General features: G+C 47.8%; 1 protein-coding gene across 3 annotated transcripts in view; it reads right to left on the bottom strand.

The window, feature by feature from the left end:
- The window catches only part of Tmtc3 (Transmembrane O-mannosyltransferase targeting cadherins 3), a 329,866-nt gene that overhangs the window by 46,204 nt on the left and 260,852 nt on the right, over nucleotides 1-22,810 (bottom strand). For all 3 annotated transcript variants that reach the window (XM_084602460.1, XM_084602461.1, XM_084602462.1), the window contains 4 exons: nucleotides 19,091-19,190; nucleotides 17,542-17,657; nucleotides 3,197-3,420; nucleotides 1,673-1,955 (listed from right to left, as the gene is read on the bottom strand). In XM_084602460.1, coding sequence (XP_084458586.1) covers nucleotides 1,673-1,955; nucleotides 3,197-3,420; nucleotides 17,542-17,657; nucleotides 19,091-19,190 — 723 coding nt within the window. The remainder of the gene's footprint in view (nucleotides 1-1,672; nucleotides 1,956-3,196; nucleotides 3,421-17,541; nucleotides 17,658-19,090; nucleotides 19,191-22,810) is intronic.

Here is a 22,810-nt window from a genome sequence, read left to right as displayed (position 1 = left end):
TCACTTCGAATCCCTACCCTAGTGAAAAACACCGTATGGGTCACAATAACCTCATACGGATTTCTCATACTAAACTCATACAAATCTCATTAATTGTCGTATATTTCTCATATGATGAATAACTTTGGTATGAGATTATATGAGATTTGTATGCAATTAGTATGAGTTTAGTATGAGAATTTGTATCAGGTTATTGTGACTCAGGATTTTTTCACTAGGGTACCGCTAAATAGCCTCCAACGTGACGAGCACAAGGATGCCAAATGGGAAACAAAATGCTATGACACTTCCCAGTACGCTGCAGGAAGAAAGGCTGCGTCGCAATTGCACTACTAAATAACGTGCGCGTTTTCTCCGATACCCCACTTTTTTTCTGAATTCTGGGTTAAGGGGACACCTTTTAGATCGCACGGTTACGTTTCGCGCAAAAAGTCGACCAGGCGACGAAGCGTCATTATAAATTCTTATCGATTCTTTTCGTGTTAAAAAATTCTGTAATTCATTCTTTCAATGTTACAACGATTTGAGCTCCTTTTTGGCCAGCTGTTTCTCAGCTAGGGGGCGTAGTAGTAGGAGCCCATAGCATCGAACAGCGCCCATACTATTGGAACATCAAATCAGGCGAACGGCGAGTCAACTGCAATTCACGTGCACCCGTGCCGATCGAGCGAGCAACTTGGCGAGTCAACGGTGAGGCGCATGCTTCCCAGGTCATTTGAGCAGACACATGAAACGGGCGCCGCTAGGCTTTATATAATAATGCTTTTCCTTTAAAAAGAAAGCATATAATCGATTAATCATGTCAGTACTTGCATATGCCGTAGAAGCTTGGATGCTAACACTGGCTTGAAATGAGAATTACAGCTCAAGTGAGGAAAGCGATAGGTAGGGAAGGTATGCATAAAGAGCGTCGCCCCCACCTATAGGGGCCACGCCAGGCCGAAATGCCTTAATGATTACTCTTTTGGCAATAAAAATTGTTTATCTCTCTCTCTCTCTCTCACTCTCTCTCTCTCTCTCTCTCACGTAGTTGCATATGGACCAAAATTCGAAAGTCGCCGAGCCAGCAAGCCCAACCTTGGTTCGCTGGCCCAACCTGGGGCTCTTCTGAATAAAGAGAAAATTTCTACACACATACACAAAAGTGAAGTAGCCATACGATCCCTTCTCCTCGTTTCTGACGAGGTTAAGCGTAAAAAAACAGCCAGTGTTTAACTCTGCTAGAACATTTTAAGAACATATATTGAGCGACTGGCAGGGCACGGAGTTTAACAAAGTCTGCCTTCCCCGATTCTCGGAAATAAAAACTGGTCGGTTTTGAGGAAAAGGAAAGGTCCGCCTCACTTCTCGGTGAACACCTTCACTTACAATTAACGGTATAAAATCGAAGGTACAAATGTAGTTGGTTCGAACACCTATCGCAGACTAGTCTCCAAATTGACTACGAGATGGATGCTAAATGAAAAACGAAGTCGTACGAACACGACTCTGAACTCTGCTCAAAGAACGGTAGCGTCATAATTTTGATAAGAAGCCACACGATATTTTTTATCATCAGACGCACAGACGTCAGACGATTCCGCTAGGCTTCTGACATCTCGATTGGCGCCTTCGCACTAATACAACCAGCTGTAAGCCGCACAGTAGAAGCGTCAGCGAGGCGCTGACTAACCAAGAAGATGACGTTGTCGTGCATGACCGAGTCTCCGGCGGCGGCGCCGTTGCGATGGCGTCCGAAGAGCGCCGCATAGGCGAGCGCCCCCAGCACCGCGTAAAGGGCCAGCGAGGCGGCGTTCCTGGGGTCGGCCAGCGAGCGCAGCAGCGCCACGCTGCCCATGGTCCAGTCGCAGCACAGCGCGTGCGGGCACAGCAGCAGCCACGCGTTCACCGCCGGCAGGTACAGGAAGGTCAGCTGGCGCACGGGGCTCGGAGCCACAGCCGCTGGGTTGTCGAACCTGCGCGGTGGGAGGACCGTCACGAACCGCAACAGCGCCTATGTCTGGAAGAAGTTGTAGCTGCCTGCTCTTTCTTGAGATGGAACCGTACTTCCCGACGTTGCAGCGTCGTTCCGACCTGGAGGCTCTGGCTTCAGAATGAATAAATGCACAAACACCCGAACTAGCACCTTTTCAACGTCATTCTTACCAAGAAGAGCAGCGGAACAAAAACGACCTTCACCACCACTTCGTTGCCATCACCTGTCCATTGATGTTCCGTGAAAGCGTTGCCGCACATCATGTACAAAAAAAAAATTATTTTTGACCCAACCCTTTATCTCATCATCATCAGCCTGACTATACCCACTGCAGGACGAAGGCCTCTCCCATATTTCTCCACTTAACCCGGTTCTGTGCTAGCTGCATCCACTTAACCCCTGCGAACTTCTTAACCTCATCTGCCCACCTAACTTTCTGCCGCCCCCTGCTACGCTTTCCTTCCCTTGGAATCCAGTTTGTTACCCTAAACGACCATCGGTTATCCTCTCTTCGCACTACATGTCCTGCCCATGCCCATTTCTTCTTCTTAATTTCCACTAGAATGTCGGTAACTTGAGTTATTTCTCTGACCCACACTGCACTCTTCTTATCTCTTAATGTTACCTCTACCATTTTTCGTTCTATAGCCCTTAATGTAATACCCCTAATGTGGGCTTTAAAGGAAAATTAAAACTAAATTAAAATACACTGGCCCATGGCATCCCGAGCGCTGCCGAATGGGCGTGTACGCCAGGGCAGGAGGTATCGGAACTATGTACTCACTTAACGCTACTACAGTCACGCTCGCATACAGAGGCACAGAAACATTAAGAACCAGGAAGCTTATCAAGCAGGACATTAAAAAAAAACATACACCCAAAAGCCTTCAGCACTCGCACACAGTTGAAGCGTCCACTGCTAGCGTGATGCATTCTGTACTTTTCTTAACATGGCGCCCTTCCCACTGCTCCCGCTAAAGTTGCCATGATAACCAGCGAGACATGCTATTCGCAGCGGACGCTTCCTGTCCAGCAACTCATCAGCCAAACAGATCTTTTGCCTTAAATATCCTGCGTTGTCATCGCCCACCAGCGAAGGCGTCACTTCAGAAGTCGCGCAGTTCCAGAGACAACCAACTGCCATAACACATCCGCGTAAAGGCGCTCACCCCGGCATGGTCGCGTACGAAATAAAGACGCTTTGTCGGCCGATCGACTCACTTGGTGAATACAGGCAGCTGGGCGCCCATGACGTGCAGCCGGGCGACGAGCAGAACCAGTGCGCCCAGAGTGAGGGTGCCCAGGCGCTGGAGGCACTCGCGCAGCCAGCCGCACGGGTGCAGCCGCGGAGAGCGGGAGGCCACGGATGAAGGGGAGCCACCAGCACCGCAGCCGGCGCCAGACAGAAGGCTCCGCAGGCCGCGCACCACATCCGGGGGGCGCACCTGAGAAAGACGGTGAGCATTCTGAACGCCATCACAAACATGCCCTTAGCCAGTGGCGGCCGCGTTCCTATGGAGGCGAGCAAAGGCGTCCGTGCGCCAGAACGTTAAAGATCACCATGTGGTCGAAATCATTCCGGAACCCACCAATAAGGCACCTCTTTTTCTCTTATTTCACCATCACGTTCTGTCCGTTACTGCGCGGTTCACCTAGGTGTCCGCCGAGGAGTTTGACAGATACTGGGCCCACCTGGGGTTCTCTTAAGTGCACTGACATCGCACAGCACACGGATGCGCCTCTCCGTTTCGCTTCGCAGTGAACGGAAAAAAAAAACTGATTTATTTATAGGAAGGGAAAGGCGCGGTAACTGTCTCACATGTTTTCTGTGGACACCTCAACCACGCAGTAAGAGAAGGGAGGAAGGTGGGAGTCAAAGTGGAAAGAGAGTAAGAGGAGTAATTTCGACCACCTGGGGATCTTTAACGTGCGCTGACATCGCACAGCACACGGACGCCTCTTCGCGTGCTGTGCGATGTCAGCGCACGTTTAATTTCCATTACCCAGGGCTTCTCACGCGCACGGACATCGATGTGCCTTTTTTTTTTCAACGCTAAACCGCCAAGCTTCTAGAACCATTTCAAACAGCACTTTCGCGCGTCCTAATCGGTTGAAGCGGAGTTAAACGCAGGCTCACTTTTCGAGGTGCACATTTTACGCCGTAATCCAGAACTATGAAAAACATGTAAAAAAATTCGCACGAGACTGCGTATAAAAATTGTTTGGTTTGGTTTTGGAGCTGGGCGACTCAAAGCGACTCAGGCTCTGACGGACGCCGTAGTGGAGGACTCCGGAAATTTCAACCACCTGGGGTTCTTTAACATGCACTGACATCGCACAGCACACGGGCGCCTAGCTTTTCACCTCCACCGAAAAGCGGCCGCCGAGGCCGGGATTCGATCCCGCGTCTTTGGGCACAGTAGTCGAGCGCCCTAACCACTGCTCCACCTTGGCGGGGCTCGTATAAAAATTATGACGCAATTGTTCTTCGTGCAGCGTTCAGGATGGTGTCACATCATTTCCTATTTAGCATCCATCGGCTCATCTAGTTGATGCCTCGCTTTTAGAATCGTCGTCACGTATGCAGCTCCAACTGTGCGCCGTTCATTGCAAGTTAATATACGTGTCCGCCGAGAAATGAGACAGATACTGTGTCTCCCGTTCCGCGGACTATATATCAACTAAAGACGTTTAACACTTTGCCAAACTTTGCCAGCCTCTGAAGAACAAAAATTCGCGGAATGAAAAGGCGGTGTGAAATACGCTGTTGCGTCCGCTCATAAGGGGAAGCAATTAAGCATCTTCTTAATTTTACTAGAATTTTCACTCTGTGATTTCCTGAGTTTGGATGTCATCTGTGCCAAATTTCGCAGGGATTCGATGTGTGCAGCACAAATGAATTTCTAAATATTGTGGCCTCAATGGGGGAAATATACGGGCAATACCGGGTGCGTGACCTCAGTGGATGCACGGCTGTCTATATTCGCTCTGCGTTTGCTGCAGGTAAAAAGTTCGAGCTTCGGTTTCAGTGCTGCAGTCCTACTACCCGCATTCTCCAAAAAAAGAAAAAAAAAACGAAAAAAAAAACGGTGTCTGACGACCCAGGTTAGATCCCGACCGCTGGCGGCTGCGTTTCAATGGAGGCGAAACGAAGAGGCGTCCGTGTGGTGTGCGATGTGTCACCGAACGTTAAAGATCCACAGGTGGTCGAAATTACTCCGCAGACCTCCACAATGGCTCCTCTTCGCTTATAGGTGTCGCTTATAGTCGCCAGTTTAACTAATATACGAGCATACGAGTTATTTTTTCGTCGTGTCCGTGACGACAGTAATTATTATGTCGTGACGGCATAGTTGACCAAAACCTACTTCCGGTTACGGTTCCCGCTCCTTTAAAGAAATTCTACTTGGTTACACCACTCGATCGTTCGTCTTCACTTTTAAGCAACACTTTTAAGTAAGGATAAATTGCGACGTAGTCACGACCCTCTCGACCATTCAAGATTTCCCAGTCACGTCGACGCCGTTTCTTTTCTAACTTGACATTATCGCTTTAGCTGAAATAAGTTAGTCGAAAAATTACTGACGATTGCGTTACTTCCTAATGTGAAATTTGAGCGCAGCTCATCAGCTGTTTCAACTTTTAGATAAATTGAGGTATGCGTTTCGGCTCGGGCGGTGCACATATCGAGACCCGCCGCCACCGATCCGGCGCTCTGCTTGCCGCCGCAGAGTGATGGCTTTGGAGGAGGAGCGAAGAGAGCAATTAAGTTACCGGGAGGTCGCGGGAGGCAGCGTGTGGGCCCACAGGAGCATTGCGCGGCGAAGGGATAGCAGCGACACTGATCCCGCTGACGCCGCTTGCCAGTCAAGACAATGTGACTCTGCGTTTCGGCTTGGGATGCACGCACCGTGATCCCCTGATGCCAAGCCGGCGCATCGGCAACCGGAGAACGCCGTCGCCGCCACGCAAAAAGAGGCGGGGGGGGGGGGGGGGGGGGGGAGTGCAAGCAGCGGCGAACGGTGGCGGAAGGAGCGCGCGCTGTATCTGATGCGGAGCTGGTTCCGAGGGACAACGCCGACGGCGACGGCAACGCACAACGTAGGCACAGGCAGGAGTGGGCGCCATAGAGCGGCGCTCTAAAAATACACAAAGAGAGAGAGAGAGAGAGTCGGATGCGATCGCTCACGCGCTCCAGCCAAAAGCGTTACCAGTTCTGAAGACGTTGAGACTAATCACTTAGCTTGACATTTCTTTAATTTACACCTCTAGATCAGGTGCAGAAGGTGCAGCCACATGCTGATAGAGAGGCCATGTAAACTAAAAACAGCTTATGTTTCTTCAAATCGCAAATAATTTGGCTCGCCATCCTGCATTTGAAAGCGGGAAATAAACCTTTATTAAGCAGTATATTTTCATATCAGTGAACGACAATGCCATTTTCTATTCTCAGCATCTGTGAAATTAATCGAGCACACGGGCTTGACGACCCGTATGCTTCATCTCCTCAAGTGGTCGCCGCTGTGACTGATTGCTCCACTGTGCCACAGTCACAGGTGGGCGCGCCCACACCGGCTACCTTTTCTTTTTTTTTTTTTTTTGCATTGACGTGCACATGCGTTTTCCTTTTTTGTTACTTAACAGTCACAGCGCGCGCGGATTGATTTTTTCCAGCGCTGGCAGGCGTGCGTCTCCTCCGCCGTCCCATTCGGGCAGCAAGGTTTCTTTCGAGCTAGCCAGCGCAATGTGATCAGTGGCTGAGTGCCGAGCCCCGCCATGCTGAGACAACTACGGGCGGGCTTCTGTACATAGTTACATTTTATTTATTTATTTTTTGGAGTGATAACTCCACTCAACGCAAAAACCGAATTTCAAACCGTGTGGGGCCTTTAACCTTTAGCCAACCTCAAAGTCAACCTGTCAAATTCAAACTACAGTAACATCCGTGTTCACCCACGATTATGACCTTTGACCTACCTGCACATGGGCTTTGTCGTGAGGTACTAGAATGAAGCAACGTGCGTAAGACGAGATCGGCGTTGCTACTCGCAACTACTGGGGTCGTATCTACCTGGAAGGTTCCTAGCAATGAGAGTATTGAGGAATAGAACGGACTGCCCCCGAACGCCTTCAAGAATTCTCCCCCCGCGGGGGAATTGACCCTTTGCACAGAGCCCGTGTGAACCCACTCTTTATGGCTCCTACATGAGCATGCTTGAGACTACTAGGAGTCCAGCAATCCACCGACAGCCATGACTGATCCCATACCATACAATGGTTGATGTGCTTTCACACAGCTACTCTCCGGCGCCAGAATTTGGTAAAGAGGGAACTAATATACCTGCCTTGTGGTCTCGAGGTACCACCACAAGGCAGCACAACAGTCAAACTGGTACTGAAAACCATTGCCATAACCCCGAAGAGCTATCGCTCGATCTCAGGCTTAACCACGTTTAACCACCACTAATTTTTATTTCAGCATACCCACTTCTGTCCTTTCTCTGGCCCTTTATTTCCTCCGCAGGAGCTCAGATACGTGCCTTCGTGTTCGATGTCAGATGCCGCGGATGGAAAAACCCTTTTTTCTCCATTTTTGAATTATTTATTAAATAATCACACACTACTTCTACTATTTGAAGCGAAAACTAAATTTGTGCACAGGGTGGCGAAGACTAATGAAGGGAGGCAGAGACAGCAGTTCATTTGTCGAAAGTGAGCAACCAGTCCTTTCTTGGGGCAGGTCTCACTTTTGCGTGGCGAATGTCGAAAGCAAACGGCAAAACTTGACTGCCGAGTTGATCTACGCAAAAGTGTGCGAAAAGAGAGAGAGAGAGAGAGAGAGAAAAAGAATTCAAGAATTCAAAACTCCCCACGAGCGAGTGCATATTTACTTACTTTTTAGCTGCTTCACGCATGGCTGCTCAGAAACCTCGTTAACGGTCGGACATGTCAGTGGCCCGGCATACAAATTTTTAACTCCTCGAAAATGGCAGCGGCGGGACGCCCGCGTATACGAGCGCAAGCGTGCACATACACAAACACACGAAAGTGCGCTGTACGCTTCCAAAATGTTCCGCATGCTGGATTATGGAAATGCGGCCAGGTTTCTGCTAACACAGCTGCTATGGGGCGGTGTTGAACTTGCAGCGAAAAAAGCTTCTTGCAAGAAGAGAGGCGAAGACCAAATTATTACAAACAAACGATAGAATCGATGCCTTCGAAGGGGCAAACAGGATAAATAACAAGTAGACTTCAGGCGGGGAAAAGAAAAACAGGAAGAGAAAGAAAAAAAGTAAAAGCGAAGGTAACAGCGAAGCTAAAAGCAACCAAGCGCCTCTGTTCATTAAGTTACCGAGAAACTGAGGGCGTCTATACATTTTGCGAGGGTCTCGAGGACATAAGCAACAAAAATAGACGTCGGAGGAGTCCCGCAAAACGCTGAGTGCGGTTCGTTTTGAAACCGCGCACTCAGACAGCCTGCGGGAAGGGGCCAATAGCATTATACAGATGCTTCGGAATTGACCGAAATGTGAAACCGCGAAGGGGGCGACAAAGCGCCCGTGGGTTTCGAAGGGAGTAAACAACATTGAAAGCGCGGCCCTGCAGAGCTCACTGTCGCGAAAATGGGGGACTCCAAATCGGCTGTTAAAGCAGCACCGGTCTCCGCTTTGAGGCCCCCCAGGCGCACGACAGCTGCGCGTATACGTGCGCGCGAGATTCGAGCCGTCGGCGGCGCTTTGGAGCGAAAATTGGCGCGCGGCCGACGGCACGGCATTGCGCGCGAAAGCTTGCTCCCTGGTTGCCCCGGCTCGGAGGCCGCTGACAAACGGAGGGCGATATGAAAGTGATGGAACGGCAACACTTCGCAGCGGTCTCTCGGAGGGAACCCGCGATATTTGCTGCCGGCCAAAGCACCGCGCGAAAGACCCTCGAGTCTATTTAGAGCGAAAAAGAGGGGAAAAAAAAAATCGGGAGAGGAATTTAATGCTGCTGCCTAGAGTATCGCGTTAGAACTATCTGTTTTTCAACGTTCAACTGGCCCGTTTCAGTTCGCCCCCTATATACCGATGCGCGATCGACTGGGTGACGGCTCCTTCGAGGTTAGGACGCGCTATTGAGCTATATTGTGGCGGAAGCGACCGCAGCTCAGAGAGGAGAGAGAAAAACACTTTATTTAAGGACGCAAATTGTTCTCCGAGCAGCAGCGCTGAAACAACGAAATGGAACATGGCGGTTTTTGAATTGCCTTGTTTTCTTGTTTTCTTTTTTTTTTTTTTTTTTTTTGCTATCTCCTAAGACCAGCTAAGACATGCAGTATTCGGGCGCCCTCGCCATAAACCATGCGTGGTGCCCGTTCATTTGGACGAGCGGTACGCCAGACCTTCGCAGAGATCAACAAGGCTTCCAAGCATCATCGCACTCATGAATATACCAAAGTAGGTACACACTGCAAGGCATCGACATTCGCCGAGGTATGCTTTCTTCCCAAGCACTCCAATAGTATCCACCCCATTGAAGGGAAGGGATTCAGCCGTTCCGCCTGCCCTTCTTACACTGCTCACTTGCTCAGGAGTCAAAAGTGCAGTGACGCTTGCCAAGTACGAACACACTCAAGTACATTGTCCGAGAGAAAGGATGTGTCGTAACATGTGAGCACGTGCCCACTGCTGAACTGTTCATGCGGAAAATAACACTGTCTCACAACCGAATTCAAACTGCGCAAGCAAGCGGATTTAACGACGAAACCCGCACACGGACATTTTAATTTGAACTGCGTCACTCAAAACAAGTTGTTCAATCGATGAAATCGAGAAAGCTCTCACAAGAAAAAAGAAAAAAGAAAAAGAAGAACCAGAAACGAGCAGACGACATTGAATCGGCTCCCGGAAGTTCGTAGGACACTGCGTCAATGCGCTAAACGCGTGGACTGATCAGCAAGAAACCTGTTTTATTCCATCAGCGCTCTGTTCGTGTTCTTCACGACTCTTGCGTGAAGGAAGCTATAAACATTTAAGTGAAAGGGTAGGGGAGGAAGGGATACTATAACTAACAACTAAAATACTAACGGACACAAGCCTGACAGAATAAAGTGAGCGCTTACCCAGTAACGCAGGTCCAGAGCGGCTCACGAAAGAGGAATCTTATACTACGGTGCAGGGCTTTCGCAACACGCAGCCGTAGCGGGAAAAAAAAAAAAAGAAAAAAGAAAACGCGAGATGGATATGGCACGGAAGAAGGAAAAACATTTACAAAGGCGGCGTGAAGGCTATTTGGGCGGTGAAAAACAAAGACGAGGTACCGGAAGAAAGTCGCAGAGCTTTGAGGTAAAATAAGAGAGAATGAGCGAGTGAAACAGATCTCTCGAAAATGGTCGCCGCTTGATAAAGGAAAACAAAAAAAGAAAGACAGGATAATGTAATTCCTTAATAACGCGCTTTCCGACCAACTTTGTTCTCTCCTCCTTTTCCCTCTTTGTTCTTTTTTTTTTAAGCCTTTTGCCTCACACGGGAGTCGCGCAGGTCCGTTTGTGTAAATGGGTTTTCCCCGCGGTCCCCTGAAAATTTAATCAGTTTGTGAGATCATCATCTCCCGCCGCCGGGTCGCCGCGAGGGAGGCCAAAACCACGAGGGCGCACTCACATTTCCCATCTCTCCCTTTCCTCGCAGCAAACGCCGTTCCCGAGGTCACGGAGTCGGCCGGAATGGCTCCATTAGGCGGGCGGCGAAGTCTCGGCTGCAGTGCAGCGTAACGCTGCTGCAGAGGCGCACGACTGCCACTCGCACCGAGCTGTGCCTAAGCAAGCGACGTTGCTCGCCGCAGTCACCTGTTGGCCACGTGAGCGCCACCCATTCGGCGGGCGCCCACCGCGCGGATAAATGTGATGGAACGGATTTGCAGATACAGTGGCGAAACGCTGGCCGCTGCTGCTCCCCGGGCAGCACGAAGTGTCGGACCATTACTGGGGTGCGTTGGCAACACACCCCCAATATTGGGCCTATTGTTCGTGCTGCCCGGGAACTGTTGGTCTCCGCTGCACAGATTCGTTCGCTTGCGAGTGGCGACGAACTTGTGCGCCTTTGCTCTGCGCTGCTACCTCTTCACTATTGCTCAGCAGAAGTCAGTGTATTCTATCCTACGCGTACTCACAAGCTCAGCTGGATGAACCTGATAGCCTGTGGCTCTGTCTAGATGCTCGTACACGCAACTGCAGTTTGTGTACATCAGCTCATCTGGAAGACGGATAAAATAGTATACGCGATAGTATATGCGCCGCACAGCCGTCGACGAAGTACGTTTTTCGTCTGTAAGCAAACAGCCCTGACCTAAATCTACAGCTGAGAAGTCCAGGTGAGGTGTGACAGGTGAATATGAACTGTTGCAACCAAGCATTATCCGAATATCCTTTTGTGTAGTTTACCATGTGCGTACAGGTTTAAAACAAGTTGAAGTTGCGATCAATCTGACTGATATCTTCAGCAAGAAAAAAAAGAAGATATTCCTTTATTCCACACAGTTTAATAAAAAAGAAGCAAGCAGTGCCGAAAACACCTTGGCCATAGAGATATGCTGTCTAGTACGCGCCCGGAAATGGTGCAGGCCGATAAGTTCCTGACCCGTCGCGAAAAGTCAAATACGCACCAATCTTTCCTTAGCCGTCGACGGGTGAGAGAGAAATGAGCGCGTCCTCCCTTGTCTCGGCTCAGGGACGGGAGACGATCGGATTTTGTTTTTGTGCCATTTTGAACATCGCTTCGAGAAATCTGGCTTCGTCCAGGACAAGGGGTAGAAAGAATGGGTTTCTAATCTGTGCCGCACTTGCAGGTCGCCGCGTGACGACTAAGCAAAGAAAAATGGCGCCATAGATAGGGACCTTCAAACTGAGACCGAGAGATAGTTCTGGAAGAAGAGGACACTGCACTGTGCAGGTAACGGGGCGTATGTAAGGAGCAGGGACGAATGGGCTCAGTCAGCTTGGCCAGCTTAGCGAACAGAAGTCGTGATTTATCTTTGGACGTTTTTTCAGGGCGGACTTTCATTCCGGGCGGCCGCATCACACCAGACTATAGTCTTGTACTCGTAATAAAGACAAGTAACTGACTGCATTTAAAATTACTTCACTGTTTCAAAAATGTAACGCATTCCAGCAACTAAATAATTACAGAGAAGTAATCTGTTACCATTAAGTTACTTTTCAATCATCTTTCGTCAGGCCGGCATAGATGTGCATATATATGGGTGTGCGGGTGTTCAGATATGTAAGAACGGTAATCGAGGTCCCACGACCATTTCTTGCTTTCAATGAAACTTGTATATGTGGTAGGCAAGGGTCTGGACGCAAAGAAATAAACCTTAGTTTTGCAAGATACGCCGTAGTTTTCTCGAAAAAAAAAAAAAAAAAAGACCGTATATCAACAGAGGTGGAAAATGCAGTTTTTGCCATTTAAAAAAGTTGCAAGTTTGCAGCACTGGTGTTTGAGGACTAATCTTTTGTCACACATCATTTTTTACTCAATAAATATATACAACTTTTATTTTACGAAGCGCTATCTAAACTATTTTTGTTGTTGCTGTTATATTAGTAAAAAAAAAAAAAAAGCGGAGGAGACGTTGCTCCATGAGCGATGCGCAGCAAGAAAGTCCACTTTTAACCCTGCATTCTGGCACAATGCCTGAACTTGTTGTCACTAAAGCTCTATCACTCTATTTCAGTCAAAATTGGGGACTTCTAAACCACTAGGTGTTTTCTCCATAACACATCAAACTAGCCCAAAGTTTAAAAATTGCAAAGAAGAGACAACTTTGATTGAAAATAAAAAAGAAGACATCTTCGATTATTAAAACCTCCCTCAATACCTCAGAAATATTCGGGACTAAGAAATCGGTGCGTTACATTGCTTAAAAAGATGATATTAAATATAAAACGGAGTGCTTGTACCAAAAATTGTCAGCATTTATCGCTACACGCTAGCCCAACGCAAAAGGTGCTGCCACTAAAAAACTTTCCTTGTATTATTAAGGCCTTGTTCTTTATTCCGGGAAAATTTGTAGCTCTAGATTTGTCCTTTCTTTTTTTTCTCCGCGTTATTTCGAAATGGGCCAAAATTTAAAAATATACACAAAAAATGAGGAATTTGATTCGAACTTTATAAACAACAGTACATTTCATATTTATCGAAATCGAAAACCAATCCTGAGTATATAACAAATACAGGCAATAAAAAGTATTGCATTATGTACACTAAAATACAAAAATAAATATAAAACTGTGCGAAAGTTTTTATTGGATAGGATTGCTTAGGGTTTCCCCGTTAAGAAGCAGGCGTCCGAAATTCGATTTGGTAGCTGCTGAATTTAGTTACATTTTATTTTATGCAATATCCAAAGCCTTCTCAGTGCTTATAAAGTCATTTTATGCTTGTTGGTAGAGTAGATTATAACTTTAATTGGGGATTAATTCGCTATTTTATGCGATTTCGTGGGAGAACGCAAGCTACGGTTTAACATTTTCTTTACACTGTAATTTTGTTCACTGTGAGGTGCAACGGTATTCAGTCCAATTCCAGTCATTTCACGGTAATGACAAAAATTAACAATACTATACTCGTATATCTTTGAAGACATTTTTTCCAATCTGCACTTAAGTACTTTAGTAAGCAAAACTCTTCGCAGCATGATCGTTTTCGCGGAATTTTACATTTCCTCCTGGCAGCAGCACTAATCAGCCGAGATGACGAGTATTCTTGTCGACAGAACAACGAGAAAACGCGAGTGGACCGTGACGTCACCATTGACACCCGAATTTGGCCGCCATTTGGGATGTTAAATTCCAAAACTATGCCACCATCTTAGATTGGTGACGTCATCAATTAATTACCATTATTTGGTCGCCATCTTGGATTTGTAAATGACGTCACCAAATTTACTATGGGGGCTGCCACCTTGGATTTATTGGTGACATCATCAACTGGCGGCCATCTTGAATGTATCGGTGACGTGACCAATCATTCACCAATTGGGTTGCTATACAGATTTACTATAGGGGCCACCATGGGAAAATTTCACGCCGAAGGGAGCTAAACAAATGTGACAAGAGCGCATCGTATTAACTTTCTGCCGTATCGCCCTTATGTAAACCGGCACAACGCGTCGGAAAGCGCATCGCATTTATTCGACGGGTTGGGGTAGATCGAGAAGGGGGAAGTCGACTTTCGCGGTGCATGTAATCAGAAGGATTAGCTACATTCCGGGATCCCAGTGACGACTTATGCGCAACCCCGTACCCATTGCGCGATGAGGAGCCCCTGCAGTTCGACGATGACCTTAACACCTACCAAGATATCCTAAATCATTAGAAATTAGGCAGATCAGTACTGCCAAAAGCGTGTAAGCAACTCACCAAAAGCGAGGAGGTTATGTGGCGTAAGCTACAGACTGGAGTATTCCCGAACCCCCAGTTTTACAGCAAGTGGCACCCGGAAATTTTTAGCCCCAGGTGCAAACGTTGCGATGGCATAGCGGACATGATCCATATGATATGTACGTGTCCTAGATTTGGAGAACCTGGCAGAACAGATGAGTCCTGGCAGGCACTACTTCTCAAGCAGGACGAAAAAGGGCAACGAGAAGTCATCCGTCTTGTTCTGGCCGCTGCTCAGATCCAAGGGATCCAGGTCGACGGCTGAGGGGGAGGACATGGTTGGGACAGAGCTTCGCCTCGGATCCTCACCAACCTTTTGACGGGTGCCATAAATGTTATTTCTCTCTCTCTCTCTCTCTCTCTCTCTCTCTCCACCGCACCACCGCTCTCGCTGTCTCCCTTTCACATGAAGTCACGTTGTGCTAAGGTACGCCATAGCGTCACCGCTGACACCGCCACTGATTTTTTTTTTTTTTTCATCGCGCCATTATTCTCCTCATCGCGTCGTCGCCCTCTTCCATGACGTCAAGTTGTGGTTAGGATGCGCCACGACGGCTCCGGCGGCGGTCCTCACGGAAACCGTGTCGGTATGACGTCACCACAAGCGCACCTTTTCTTTGACATGTTTTTCAGAAAATTCTTATTATAGTTTCTATTAATTCATAGTAACTACTGATCTTTAAATCTATTCCAATCGTTTATTCGCCTTGACTGCGCTTCTTTTGCCACAACTCTGACGACTTCCACTCTAGTTTGACGTCACTACCGGTCTTGCACGGCCCGCGCCATATCAACATCCATGGCTATTTCGACATTCAATTCACTTTTTATCCGTAATTAACTAATTACTCCACATCGACCAAATGTTGGTATTTTGTGACGTTTTTTTTCAGTGACCCTACCTTATACAACCATTAGTTTTCTCCCAACGCTTCAGTGAACGACGCGAACGTACCGACAAATTTCGCGTCCACGTCTTGCGTCCACTTTCTCATGACAGGAAATCACAAACATAGCCAAGCAATTCTTTCACGTGAATAAAGGTTCGCTACAATATCTTCAAGTCGTCTTCCGAATTTTGCTTGCGCAGTAGAAACTGTGCTGCCACTTATCAGAGCGTAGTTGCATCGCCACAGTGAGGCGAGTGCGCGCAATCGAGCACACGGAAACGAAACTGCAGCACGTGCTGTGCGTGCAGCAACGCTCCGAGAAATGCATTAATTGAGCGGACATGCCCCGAGGGTTCGCTTCCATCATCTGCATATATCATGTGGCGTAAAGCAGTCCGCTTCGGAATTGCAGTTTATTAAAATTGCACAGGATGAACACAGTGACCGCGAAAACATCGCTCAAGTGCAATTGTATGCAAAATATCTTCACCCGTCGGATGCTTCGAACGGCCAAAGCTTCATGCGATTATAATATTCGCTCGACCACGTTCCTGTCTTTCGAAACCTAAAGGGGCGTGGTTCACTCTACAGCGAACAAGTGATTGTCTTCTTGCGCCTTGGGGAAAGTGTTGAGCAATACCGTGAGTGTAGTGAAAGGCCTCGGTTCGACCACCTGCGGATTTCCAACATGCACTGGCACCAAACAGTCCACAGACGCCTATTGGGCTTCGCTTCCACCGAAACTAGAATGCGTCAACTTCATCGGCATAGGCACCTTTAAGCTTTAAGAAACAGTCGCAGCTAAGAAGCATCCGTACCAGACGTGAACTAAAAAAAAAAAAAAAAAAAAATCCGGTAATGACTGTGATGCAGTGATCAGCTTTTATTTATTGCCGTCCAAATTACTTAGATATCCTTTGACGCGCGGCAAAAGCAAAAAAAAAAAAAAAAAAAAAAAAAAAAAAAAAAAAAAGAAAAGAAAAAAACAACAAAACAACGTAGCGCAATTTCCCACTGACGAAGTGTGGCTCAAATTACATAGCTGTTACACCACTTTGGCTTCAAAATATCGAATATGCAAGGAAAAAACCGCATCTACGCTATAGGCCCCGGTTGTGGTCGATGGGTTGAGGCTACTGCTCGACGCGGTGTGCTGGTCAGCCAACATGAAGGTGGTAGTGCAAAAGGAAGAACGGCCCGGATTTCTTTTTGGAATAAGCTACGTAGGGGCGTAGAAATTGCCGTTAGTAGTACGGTGACTGCGTATAGGGCATAAACCGGTCCAGCACACATTGTGTGGGCTGTCAGGGTAGCGGGAGAGGCCACGACGCCTGTATATAATAAGGCAGATTAGACCGCGAATTTGCGGTGACTGGGGTGCAGAGAGGGGAAACGAAGAAGGCGAAGGGATTGTCCTTTTCTTCGCTGTTAGCCGTGCGTACAACCTTCTCTCATCTTTGGCGTTGTAATCATCCAGGTAAAAAGATAGGCTGCTCGAATATTTGCCGCGAGCGAGTGCGCGAGGCTGCTGTTGGACTGTTCGCCATAGTAACCGGGGACCCTGTCCGGAACGGGGAGAGGACGAATCATCTGCATGATTCCAGAGTCAAGGGCGCCATCATGATAGCTGAAGCGGTCACATGTATGCTTTCTTGCAGAGAGTTCTGTTCGACCTGTATTAATGTCGAAAGGAGATAAGTGGATGCTGTCGCTCTATGTTAGGAAAGTTTTTTTTTTTCTTCTAGTCGGTTCGAAATAAACGAAGAGCAGTTCAGGTAGGAGTACCTAGTTGGATTCCGGAACCACAAATAAGATCGAGTTGCGAATGGTAATTGCTACGGTTGCTCAGGGAGAATGACGAACGTGAGCGTCCCCTGTTGTCGCTTGATCATTCACAGTATTTTACCTCTATCTGCCTATTTAACCGTCGTTAGCCCGATTCATTTATATGACTGCATGCAAAGCCAGTAGAAATAATTCCTCATCGACTCAAGCAGCGGAGACCCGTTGTGTTCAGAAAGCCTGTTGTTTGGGGGCCTCAGTTTTAAAGGCCTTTCGCACACAAAACAACGGCCGACCACAGGGCCCGAATATACTCAAACACAGGCCACCATTTAGCTAAAGGTATGAAACGTCGCAAATTAGAATAGCGCGGCAAATAAATCGAATACATGCATGTGGTGCAGCTTTGCCGTTGTCGTCCAGGTCGAAATGGTTCACTGAAGCTGCAGGAAAGCTCAATACGCGAGTGTTCTTACCTCCTGAACGATGAATATTTCGTAGACGAAGCAGACAGCGACCACGGTGATTCCTTGCTCTTTGCACAAGGTGGCCACCGCCACTAGCACGACGCAGGTCACCAGGGGACGCCACTCTGTGCGCGGAAACGAAACCACGAGGTGTTAACCGCGCAGCTTGGGGGACACCCCCATATTCGTTCCTACGGACCCCATCGAAAGCTCTACCAGCTTTGCACGAAAAAAGAAAGATAATTAGTAAGACGAGAGTAATATTTTGCATATCTCCAAATGACTGCGATAAACATTTAGACGGAGAAGGGTTCCTAAATGTGACCTCCGTTCGTCTGCTGCCGAAGCTGAGGCCCGTGACTGCTTCCGAGCGCGTCTTTGCTGCCGCGCTGGCCGCGCAGAATCTTTGACTTCATGCTCCTACACCGCATGCCCTCCTTCGTTTTCGTCAGAGGTATACCGTATTTTTCGTTGTGTAACCTGGCTCATGCGTGGCTTGGCCTCCCAGGCGTGTCTCAGAGAGATAGCTCTACTTGTCCAAGTACAAACCCGGAGAGCTCTTGGTTGCGTCCGGGTGACATTAGAGAGTTATAGCTTACCGTGATCCGCGATCCACTACCGTGATCCGCCACCGTGCGTTCCACTGCGCATGCCCAGACACCCCCTGACGCCGATAGATGGCGCCACATACTGGATGTCGGCACACAGATCTACCGCGTCGGGACCAATCAGCTTGACCGCCCTGCCCACGTGCGGTAGAGAGTCACGGTGGCGGATCGCGGATCACGGTAAGCTAAATCTCTCTGCATATCCGGTCTAGCGAAAAGTCTGGCGTTATGCTAAGGTAAGCTGGTTCATGACTAGATGACTCACTGACCCCTTAACCGTGACTAATCACGTTTGGCCTAGAAAAGTGATTGATCCTCATTAACATCAGAGATCACATAATGATATGAGCGCGATGGCGCCATCTGAGCACGTAGTATCAGCAAAAACAAGCAATACAGGGCTACCATTCGTCAAACTTCCTTTAACCGCTAAGCACTGCTACTTTTTCAGCCCACTGGAAGGGTGCAGAACGGCCCACATATTGTGAACTTATAGTACCGGAAGACCACTTAGACGATGAAGCAATCGTTGCTCACCTCGAATCTGAGGACGAAATGATCTGCGTGGATATCAACTGCTGTACAATTTTCGCCATTTGCTAGCGTTCAAACCACTATAACGCCAATTCTGTGCGAGAGAGATGCGCGTAAGCCTTACTGTGTGCAACGCTGAAAGCACGAGCAGTTCTTTAAATAATAAATGGTTACAAGGAGGTCATGCCTCAAGTATGGTGTTAGATCCGTTCAGTGGAAGCGGCTCACCTTCAAAATTGGCTGCGTTACTTAAGACTTAAGCGTCGCTACGGCGGAGCAGTTTCCAGCAAAATCAACAGGGCCCATCCCACCTGTAGCTTGCAACAGCTTCTCTCTCAACCGTGCAGACCGCTGCTGTGTACACGAAAGGCCCGGACGGCGTAGAGAAGCAGAAGGTGCGGGAGACAGACGTATACCTGTGCGCTTCCACCGGTCGGCTGCTCGGGTGTAGGCCAGGAAGGCGAGGAGGAAGAACACGGAGGAGAGAGACTCGGCACGGCCCACCACGCCCGTCACCTGCTCGCGCAGCACGAGGGAAAACGCACACATGAGATACATGGGCTTCACAGATGGCATCAGTAGAAACCCATACCGCATTTGAACCAAGCGGACTATATATATATATATATATATATATATATATATATATATATATATATATATATATATGAAGGAAAGAAGCCAACAGTCGGCAAGGCCAAGGAAGGCGTTGGGGATGGTACTTTGTCTTTTTTTTTTCTTAAGGTTCGTATACAGACAACATAAATACCCAAGCAAGTAGCAGGGGGAACAGCGGCCGATGTAGCTCAGTTGGAAGAGCACCGGACGCGATATTCGGAGGTCGTGGGTTCGGTTCCCACCATCGGCACGTTGTTTTTTCTTCTACTTTGTGTTTAATTATCTTTCCCCTAAACAGATTACATTAATAATTTCTGTGATTATCCAAGTAAACATAAAAAAAAAAAGACAAAGTACCATCCCCAACGCTTTCCTTGGCCTTGCCGACTGTTGGCTTCTTTCCTTCATGTATTATAACGAGCACCCTCATTTCCCCTTAATTGATCTGCTATATATATATATATATATATATATATATATATATATATATATATATATATATATATATATATATATATATATATATATATATATATATATATATATGTAGAATTAGGTTCACTGAGATAAGCACTTTTAGCGTTCTAAGCGCATGGGGGTTTGAAGTTGGAGAAAAGTCATAAGGCTAGAGATATACGGCATGAATAACGTTTCTTTTTGTTTGTTTCTGAGGAAAACGTAATTTATGATATTACTGGTTTCCGCAGTTCTCCTTCGGGCATTATCGCGGTAATTTACACGTGAGTCAGCAAAATGATTGCACAATAGCAGTTTACGGACCAGGCAAAGTATTAAAGAGAATAGACTAGACCCGTGGAACAGTTTACCACCAGCTATACCCAGAAATGTTGGAAAAATTCACAGCCAAGTTCACAATGGCAGGCATTTTTGTTGCCCTAATTTTGTCACCCGTACTGCCTAACGTCGTCATAACAGTTATTATAACTACAATTTCTCCCTCGGGAGGCTGTGGGTTTTTTGCCGTTTACATAAAAGGAACGCCACTCATACGGCAGTCTTGGCTGTCTTACCTGTTGCCAGCGCGGGACAAACTTCAGAAGCAAAACTTTGGTACCATTTCAATCTATAAGCTCTCAAGAGTCTCTCATAACATCTCAACGTTTTCAATTGCTTTCAAAAACGCAGGACGATCAGAGCAAATTTTTACTACGCGTCGGAAGCTTACATCATTCCCGTACACGTGTGCATAATAGTATCATCTTGCATTATCCCGCAAGAAATCAAAAGTGCTGCCCCAGAAAGTTCGGCCCGATTCATAGCATTTGAGCCCCGTGCCAACTACGAAGTGAAACGCCCAGCAGAGCGGCAGCGTTTCTTTAAAGGTACAGCCTTTGTAAATAGTTTAGAGCCCAGAGGGTTTATATTTAAGCCATATATTATGGCCTTTTTTTTTTTTTTTTTAGCAATCGGGAGGTAGGTAGGTGAAAACTTTATTGATGAGCCTTAAAGGAGTTACGTCCTAGGGTTGGTCTGGCTCTTGATCCCGGGTGGTGGCCAGTAGTCCATGACGTACGGCGACCTGTCCAGTCCACTCTAACAACCACCTTTGTGAGGCCGGTTCGGAGCTGGAGACCGCGATCTCCCAACCCTCTTTGTCCGTGCGGTTCCAGCGAGATGGTGGTTGGAATTCTCGGCATAGATATAAAATGTGGTCAAAGTTGTGCTCTCGGAGCCCCACAAAGAGAGCATTCGGGTTTTGTAATGGCCTGGGTGGATAAGGGCTAACAAAGTCGGTGAAGGGAAAGTGCGAGCCTGGAGCTGTCTCCAGGTAGTTTGCTGTTCTTTCGAGACGGAGATGTGTGGTGGGGGATAGACTAGTCTTTGTTCCATGTAATGGAGCGTTATTTCATGATATGTGACGAGCCGGTCCCTAACGCTACCCTGGTCTACGGTGTGCCCTGCTCGGTTGACCTACGCTCGAACAAGAGAGTGGGCCACTTCGTTGCTGCGGTTACCTGCGTGGGCTGGCACCCAAGCTATTTGAGCCGATCTGGGTTCTGTGGAGCAAGAACTGAGACTTTTTGTGTGGGGGAATGAATCTGTCCCCGTGCAAAATTCGTGATTGCTGTTTTAGAGTCGCTCAAAATGGGTGTGGCAGCAGAGGAGGAAGAGACAATTGCTATGGCTGCCTCTTCAGCTTCAAGTGAAGATGCTGTTTTGATCGCGAGCACGAGACTACATGTGCTTGACGTCATGCGACGCTACACTGATGGCGTAGGCCGAATTGTGGATGTACTCTGCCGCGTCCACGTAGAACGCGTCTTTATCGTTTGCATGAGCTTTATGTAATGCCTTGGTGCGAGCTTCGCATCTGGCCTGGTTGTGAACTGGGTGTAGGTTTTTGGGCAGAGGATGAAGTATGAGTTTGTCCCTGATGTGTGTTGGGATGGGGTGGGTGTTGTTGGAGGGTGGACCTGTTGGCTGAATCTTTAGAGAGGCGAGAATGTGTCTACCTGTATCTGTAGACGATAGTCTGTTTATCCAAGCCGTGCGGTGAGCTTCAGTTAGTTCTTGTAGTGTATTGTGAACTCCCATGCGTAGGAGATGTGTGGTGGGAGCAAGTTGCGGGAGATTTAAGGCTGACTTGTATGCCTGTATTATTAGTGCATCTACTTTCTTCTCTTCCGTCTTTGTGAGGTAGAGGTAGGGAAGTGAGTAAACCATCCGACTGATCACGAAAGCCTAGCTGCACCAGCCGCCTTAGGTCATGTTCACGCATGCTTCGGTGCTTGTTGGCTATTCTTCTAATCAGTCGGATGGTTTGATATGTCGTAATTTGTTAGTTTGGAGATGGTCTCCGTGTTTCGTCCATTGTTCTGTAAGAACATGTCTAGGATGCGCATCTTTTGAACTTCTGGTGTAGGGAAATAGCTCTTTTGTTTCCATGTAGTTTTGGAGTCTGTTTCGGTCGAAAATCCTAGCCATTGGGGAGATAGCACGAAAAATCTTCTTGCCTTCAGCAAATTTGGAAACCTGGGAATGCATTACGAGCCACATGCATGGTATGGCTCAGAATAAGCAGACCCCCTGAGCTCTAAACTTTTGACAAAGACTGTACGAACTACTGCACGGGCAGTCCACACTCGCAGGCGTTGCTAGCATGAAAAAAGAGGCTCGGCCACCCTGCGCATGTCGAGGTTAGACATCCGCACAGGTGGGAGGAGTCCGCCAGAGCCGTAGACAGCACTAAGCTCCAGAACTATATGCGGTGATGGTTGAAGTTGTGGCGAATAATCGACTGCTGTCATTTTGTTGCATTGTTTGAAAACGGACGGAGCAATCTACTCTTTTGACAGCGGCTATTAGCTCATTCCTCAGTTTCTCGCCTTTGGCGTTCGCAGCGCATCTGCTTCTTTGCTCAGACGGCTAAATGAAGAGAGGGTGACAGGTGACGAGCAGCCAAATGGATTGGACGTTTGACTCGGCAGCAGGACATGGTTCGTCAGAAGCCCACCACCGGAAAATTACAAGTACAAGCGTAATCAGGCCCGACACCC

The sequence above is a fragment of the Amblyomma maculatum genome, chromosome 4 (genome assembly GCF_055883805.1).
Source record: "Amblyomma maculatum isolate TAMU_Amacu chromosome 4, ASM5588380v1, whole genome shotgun sequence".
Taxonomy (NCBI): Eukaryota; Metazoa; Arthropoda; class Arachnida; order Ixodida; family Ixodidae; genus Amblyomma; species Amblyomma maculatum.
Note: the sequence above shows the minus strand (reverse complement) of the source record. Positions and strands in the feature narration are given on the sequence as shown.